This window comes from Nycticebus coucang, chromosome 19 (genome assembly GCF_027406575.1).
Source record: "Nycticebus coucang isolate mNycCou1 chromosome 19, mNycCou1.pri, whole genome shotgun sequence".
Lineage (NCBI taxonomy): Eukaryota > Metazoa > Chordata > Mammalia > Primates > Lorisidae > Nycticebus > Nycticebus coucang.
The window spans coordinates 55,856,191-55,863,394 of record NC_069798.1 but is presented as its reverse complement, the minus strand read 5'-3'; the positions used below and the strand labels follow the sequence as shown (position 1 = coordinate 55,863,394).

At 43.2% G+C, this 7,204-nt stretch overlaps 1 protein-coding gene across 2 annotated transcripts; it reads right to left on the bottom strand.

Moving 5' to 3' along the window:
- Positions 1–1,053: 1,053 nt before the first annotated feature.
- On the bottom strand, positions 1,054–4,570 carry PMAIP1 (phorbol-12-myristate-13-acetate-induced protein 1). 2 transcript variants are annotated; one of them, XM_053571666.1, is made up of 2 exons: positions 4,358–4,570; positions 1,054–1,562 (listed from the first exon to the last, which is right to left on the bottom strand). In XM_053571666.1, the coding sequence occupies exons 1-2, from the start codon at positions 4,407–4,409 to the stop codon at positions 1,456–1,458; spliced, it is 159 nt and encodes a 52-aa protein (XP_053427641.1). In that variant the 5' UTR covers positions 4,410–4,570; the 3' UTR covers positions 1,054–1,455. The 2 variants fall into 2 exon arrangements, with proteins under 2 accessions (XP_053427641.1, XP_053427640.1); XM_053571665.1 differs by having other exon boundaries at positions 4,391–4,570.
- Positions 4,571–7,204: the final 2,634 nt, after the last annotated feature.

The window sequence follows — 7,204 nt, the reverse complement described above, 5'->3', positions numbered from 1 at the left end:
CTGAGGCAGGGGGATCACTTGAGCCCAAGGGTTTGAAGTTGTGGTGAGCTGTAAATGCTAGGGCACTCTACAGAGTGCTAGGGCACTCTTGTCTCATAATACTTTGGCTTGATAATGAACACTTAGTAGCTTACATGACAAAAAGTAAAACACATAGAAAAGAATGGTGATAACTTTTAATAGTTTTATAGTGACAACATACCAATTTTCATATGTGTACATACATTTAAATAGACCATAAATACCCATATGGCAGAATATCTACCTCTTGGCAGAAAAAACATCTTTCCAACTAAACAGCCTTAATACTGAGAACAAATGTGAGGTAAGTTTTTATAAAGTGACTATACCCTATATTATTTTTACTGTAAAAATTCAAGTAGTTATAAAATCCTTGTCTCAAAACTCAAAAATGGAACTGTAACACACATCTTCAAATGAAACAATATTTTGATTATAAATAGATAAAATAAATAGTTACTTCTGCTGAAATTCAATCATGCCATTATTTTCATGTATGTCTATATGGGATTTTCATTGTGAATAAGAAATATCTGTCCCTTTTTAAATCAAAGTATATTCTAATTATGAAAATGTTATTTCTTTTAAAAGATCGCTTTTCATAGGATACACACTGATTAGTATTTTAGTTTTTAGGAACATCTTTAGAATGAGTACTGGCCTTTTAACTGCATCAGTTGAAAAGTCAAATTCTATTTTTTTCATTTTCCCTAGTTATCCCAAATCCTCTTTTCTCATGTTCAATGTGCAGGACTTTTAACTGGCACCAAGTAGTCCTCCTATAAAACCCAATTTTTTCAAAGTAATCTTCCAGTTTTCCACTTTCCAATTAACCCCACGGAACACATTTAATGAAAGTCATCTGAACAGAATACAATTTGAATCAGAACAAATTAACTTATTTTACATTATGTAGTGACCTATGCAATCAACATTCAATAACATTCAGTGTTCTCAGAACGAAATTTGTCCTTTTAACAAGACAATATATATAAACTAAATAGTATACAGTGCTCTGAAGTTGGCACTGAAAAGTAAAAAAACAAAAACAAAAAAAAACCCGACACTGAACTATTTCTTTCAGCCTTAATGTTATTTTCAACTCCTTTTATACCAGGCTGGGCAATGACCTTCAGCAAAAATAACAGAATAATTCTCTAACTAAAAAGTGTTGTTTTCAAATAAACAAAGTAGTTCTACAATGTTCTCACAGCCCCAAAAATGACATATGAAAACCCCCCCCACAGAAATTCTTCTGAGGTATTCCATCTTCACTTCTCAAGGGCATCCACAGCAAGTGAATGCTCCTTTTCACTCCTCTCAATTACATGCAATGAGACCTCTCTTCGAATTTATGAAATTTGTACCACTTGCACCTATTGTGGGAAACTTCCCTTTCGAAGGAGTCCCCTTATGCACAAGTTTTTGTTGCAGTCAGGTTCCTGAGCAGAAGAATTTGGTTATCAGATTCAGAAGTTTCTGCCGAAAATTCAGTTTGTCTCCCAGTCTCCTGAGCTGAGCAGCACACTCCTCTTCCAGCTCTGAGAAAGAAAGCAAAATATCAAAATTAACAATGACAATATTTCAAGCTGTCATCAGCAAGAGTTAATATGCCCAGCTATGTGACAAGTTGAACATCCCTCAGAAGTCCTTATCCTTGGCTTCTCGTAAGCCTGTTTTCTGCGCATGAGAAAGGTGATTTAGAATGTACACTTTTTTATTCATCCTGGATGAGGTAAGTGTTCTCACTTCCAAATATGGCAATGTCAAATGACAAATTCCACCAAGAGTAATGCCAGCTTTACTAAGCTTCAGTGATGTCATCCTGTTCTCATTTGACCAGACAACAGATGTCAAGTTCTACATGTGGTTTAAAGTTGGTTTTTTAAAAACTTGGTTTTTTTAAAAAGTTGGTTTAAACATCAATAATTCATACCTTAGATTACACCCTCATTAACAGGCAAATCTAAATTTTCTTTTCCTCATGAAAAAACTTAAAAGTATTAAGTCTCATAAAATTTATTCTAGGGCGGTGCCTGTGGCTCAGCAGGTAGGGCGCCGGTCCCATATGCCGGAGGTGGCGGGTTCAAACCCAGCCCCGGCCAAATTAAAAAAAAAAAATTTTATTCTAAAATTAAATCCACATTCTTTAAAATAATTTAAATATTTACATTTTAGTGTAAACCACCTTCTTTCCATAAGCCCGGATCTGTACCAATCCATTGCCTTTATGCAGATGGTGAAGCAAAAAGTAAAATTTCACATGTTCGCCATTTTTAAATTGAGGTATTCTAATGAAATAATTTTTTTAAAAGAATGCTTGTAATCAAATTTCCAAGTAAGCAGCTTTCGGTAAGTGCAGCTAACACTAAATCTGACTATAATTAGAAATTTTTTTTAATATTCTGAAGTTCAATTCAAGGGCTTTTGGGTCCACTTCAGGACCATAAACATTAAAGAGCATCGTGATTACAAAATCTAGTCTATTTTGTAATTAGACCATGAAAGAACCACATTTAGGCTCAGAAGAAAAGTAAAGCTGTAAATATATAGCAAAACTAAATTTTTGAGATATGATCTCATGCTACTGCCCAGGCTACAGTGCTGTGGTGTCATCACAGCTCACAGCAGCCTCAAACTCCTGAGCTCAAGGGATGCTCCTGGCTTAACTTTCCCCCTAGCTGGGATTACAGGCAGGGGTTACCATGCCTGCCTCATTTTTCTATCTGGGGGGAATCTGTGCATGCTGCATAGGTCAGCCCCTCAAAGTGCTAGGATTACAAGTGTGAGCCCTCCTCCACCCCGACCCCAATAAAGCAAAATTTTAAACCGATTTCTCGCTGCAAGAAGCTAAGTAAAATCTTCCCTTACTCCTACGCTGAAAGACCTAACAAATCCCTAAGATGCTATTTTTTAGGGGCTCCAGGGTCAAACATTTTAAGAAGTATTGACAAAGACATTCTTTTCAGTGAACGGATAGATATATTAACATACATCTTTAAAAAAACAGGATCGGGCGGCACCTGTGGCTCAGTGGCTAGGGCGCCGGCCCCATATACCAAGGGTGGCGGGTTCAAATCCAGCCCTGGCCAAACTGCAACAACGAAAAAATGGCCAGCCGTTGTGGCAGCGCCTATAAGTTCCAGCTACTCGGCAGGCTGAGGCAGGAGAATCGCCCAAGCCCAGGAGTTGAAGGTTGCTGTGAGGTGTGTGATGCCACAGCACTCTACCAAGGGTGATTGAGAACGGTCTCTACACCAGCCCCCAAAATAAAATAAAATAAAATAAAAAGCCAGTATCATTCAGTATTCGATATTTTTAAGCCCTGAATTCTTAAGTAGAAAAATTATCTTTGACAAAATAAAGGGGAGGAGAGCAGAAAATAGTTCTCAGTTGTTTCCGTAATTTATAAATTAAAGAACTTACAAATGTATTAATATCCAATCAAGGTTTCTACACTCCCCCCGCTGTCCCTTTTTCCTGGGAAGTAAGCATGTTAGGTTTTTCCGGAACTCTTTTAAGACAGCACAAAAGACAAAAAACTTTTCCTGCCCCAGGCGAGCGCCTGAAGAGAGCAGCCTGCCGCCGCCAACCTAGCACGGTCACGTTAGTAATGTATCACTTCCCCTGCACACCCCATGAGCTCTACAAAACGAAACTAACTCCGAAGAGGGGCCTATAATCTGACGCAATACTAGGGTGACCCACACAGATTTGGATGGAGCCCAGGGCCTTCCTGGCTTCCTGGCTGCAAGCCCTTAGCAGATGACCGCCTACACTTATGTTTTAAAAGGGGGCTGGTGACCTGAAAAGTGAGGATGGAGTTGTATGCGGAGGGAATGGGAATGGATGGGTGAAAAAAAAGATAGGGGAACCACTCTATTATCTTCAGCTCCACAATATCGATTTAAACACCAGTCTTAACAAATAAGACTTAAGTGAACACAAGGTTCCTGACGGCTCCCGGGGGTTCCTGAGCCCTCTCTGCTCCACCTGCCGTGGCAGTTTCTCCTCCTGGCTGTGGCCTGAACTTGCACTTGTTTTTCCCCGGCCCAGGCCCCGAGGATAGGGAAGAGCAGAGGAGTTTTCAAGTGCCGGCTAATAAATGTAACCTTATCCCAACCCCAAACCCTGTTCCTTCTCTCGCAGTCTCCGCGATCCTGGGAAAAATCCTGAAGAACTTCCTGGAAGCGTCCCGAAGGCATGCGCCAGAGCGCACACCTGGCGCGACCTGGAGCCCCAGGGCCCGCAGGGCCCGAGCCCCGACAGGTCGAACCCGCCCCGACCAAGACCTCGACCCCGGCCCCGGCCACCCCGGGCCCCAGCCGGTGTGTACCAGTGCGCGCGGGGCTCGGTTGCGCGTTCTTACGCGCCTTCTTCCCGGCCATCTCCGCAAGTGCCGCCGCGAACGCTGCTGCGGATGCCGGGGTCTCAGTCTCCCAGCCCGAGCACCTCGGGCGTCTGCAGGATGCGAAGTGCGCGCGGGCAGCCGGGCGGGACCGGGTGGCGGTACGGGAAAACCGAGAAGCACGAAGCTACCAAACGCACAGTCGTGCCGGGAACCTCTGAGGTCCCAGGGCCCGGCTCCGCGCTCTGGTCTTATAGGGACTTACCAGTGACGTAGGAAACTTGACTCCGGGCCCGCCCCGTCCCGCCCCGCGGAGAGAACCCAGGAGCTAGCGCGGCACCGGAGCGGGAGGGCGAGCCCCCCACTGTGCGCGACCGCCGGGACACGCTCCCGACCCGCGCTGGCGCCGGCCCGCAGCAGGGGGCGCGGGGCGCTCGGCTGGCAGGACCCTACTCGGTCCGAAATTACTTCCTTTCAAAACGGGGGTGGGAGAATTTGGCTTTGAGAACTGCGACTACAGGACCAGTCAGCCGCAGGGCTGGCGGGACCTGGGAGCGGCGGGAGAAGGGTTTTCCTAGGAAGAAAGTTGGGGGTGGGGAGAGACCAGGCGCCTCGTCCTTATCATAAATTGGCAATTAGCGATTTCGTTAAGCAAGCCGCGGAAAGAGTTCCGAAAGGAAAACTTTTCGAATTTGGAGAGTATGTGTAGCTCCAGGGAAGTGAAATGGAGAGAAGTTTAATAATAGCAGAGGACGTGCTAGGGGCCGTGCGAGACACTTCCAGGTTCGGGAACAAATTTACACGTCGGAAGTGGTGGGAAGTTGCCGCGCACTGAAACCCTGGTGTGAAGCAGGAGAACGTTGTGTCGGAGCTGGGAAGGGGTGTGTGCGAGGGAGAGAGAGATGGCAAATGGGGCTGTCTGGCCCTGGGCCCCTGGACAGGCCTGGTTTTAAAAACCAGCTTCCCTCCAGGTAAGTCCCATCTCATTCTGGATGTTTGGAGACACAAAACGACCGGATCATTATCACACAGAAAACGTCCAAATCTTTTGTCGGAGAGATGAGATATCTGGGAACATAAAATTATTTGCGATGTTTAGTGGAGCCCGTTGTATTATTATGAAAAGAGTAATTAGGACTAGTTAAGTATTGAGGGCCGCTTCATGCCAAGGGCTTTAGCATACATTTTCTCTTTCCCTCCTGAAAACAGCTCTTAGAAGCTGGCGTTCTTACCATCGTGGCCACTTGACAGGTGCAGAAGCTGAGGTTTATACAAATTCAGTAACTTATCCAAGTTCACATAGGCAGCATATGAACTCACACAGGCCCACAGAGAGCAAAACTTCTTAACCATGGTAGCTTTCCTAGCAATCTCAATTCCCTAGAAATGTGTGTTCCTGTATTATCTGTGCTGTGTAATGTACAGGTTGTAAATTGGTTGCTTATAGCTGCACGGGCTCCTTAGTAGCATTTGATTTCATTTTCATTTATTGGTCTACAAAATGTCTTGTGAAAATTTGAATTGATTACCAATATTTAAAAATTGAGAGATAGCTGGGCGGCACTTGTGGCTCAAGGAGTAGGGCGCCGGTCCCATATGATGCCGGAGGTGGCAGGTTCAAACCCAGCCCCGGCCAAAAAAAATCACAAAAAAAAAAAAAAAAATTGAGAGATAGCATTAAAAGCCCAGATTCTGGCATCTCCTGGAAAATCAGAAGCTCTTGACAACCTGGGATCCATCTTCCCAAAGTGCAAAAGAGGATGGAAGTGTGAGCCAAGCCACTCTCTTTAGAGGGAACTTGGGTGCTCCTGTTCATCAGCACTCCCTACCGTTTGCTTTTCTCATTTGCATTATCTGTCCCCAGTAGGCATTTGAGCTTGTTTATTTATCTTAAAACATTCAATCAACACTACCCTCAAATATTTATCTATGGCTTGCTCCCAAGGAAGATAAGGACAATGCTACAATCATGGAGTAAAACTGCTCTCAAGTTGAAAAAACAGTTTGGGAGCTGATGTTGGGTGTTTTGAGCATGGTACATCAGGAGTAAGAGGGAAACAAATTCAGGAGTTCTCTCCACACTACACTAGATGCACAGTGGAGACACTGCCTTGAAATCTATTGTGTCCGACCTGGTTACTCAGAACCACAGTGTCTCTCCCCACAATCGTTTTGACAAAATGCATTAACTTTCTGATTGCATAAATTAGCAAACTTGTGTTCAAATCATACACCCTGACGTGCAACAGATAAACTCAGCAAAAGGAAAGCAAATCATAATATCATTACCTAAAAAGGGTATGTATGTTAATACTGTCCTCTAACATTATCATTATAAAGGGTTTTTGATCTCCTAACCCATACTGGATACAAACTTTAGGCAACCCTGTCTTTTAGGGAATTGCAAATTCAACTTGCAAGAAAGAAAGGGGAGGAGAAAAGTGGGGGGAGGTGGGCTTCAGAGATGGGTCAAAATCAGCTGGATTATGAAGGACTTTTTCAGCCTGCAGATTTGAGATGGTCTAGGCATATAAACTCCTTTTTAGATTTAACATTCTATTAAAAGAATTAAAAGCAGAATGTAAGTCTTCTAACTTATGTCTCTCTGGAAGAAGGATGTATCATTTTATGTTAGGCTTGCAACAAATGTAAACATGGGGATGTTTTTGCAAAACAAAATAATGAACAAATATTTATCATGAAGGACTAGAGTTTCCTACTCTATTTAAAGAAAAAAAATGGACTGGTAAAATTGACAGTTTTGAAAAAGGTTACTAGATAATCTTTTTTTTCAGGAAAAGTTCAAAAATGAGAGCCGAGAGTGGTAACTCATAC

Coding starts and splice junctions, on each gene's coding strand:
- PMAIP1 (XM_053571666.1), bottom strand. CDS start 4,409: ATGGCCGGGAAGAAGGCGCGTAAGAACGCGCAACCGAGCCCCGCGCGC. Junction 1,563..4,357: donor ACCGAGCCCCGCGCGCACTG/GTACACACCGGC, acceptor TTTCTTTCTCAG/AGCTGGAAGAGGAGTGTGCT.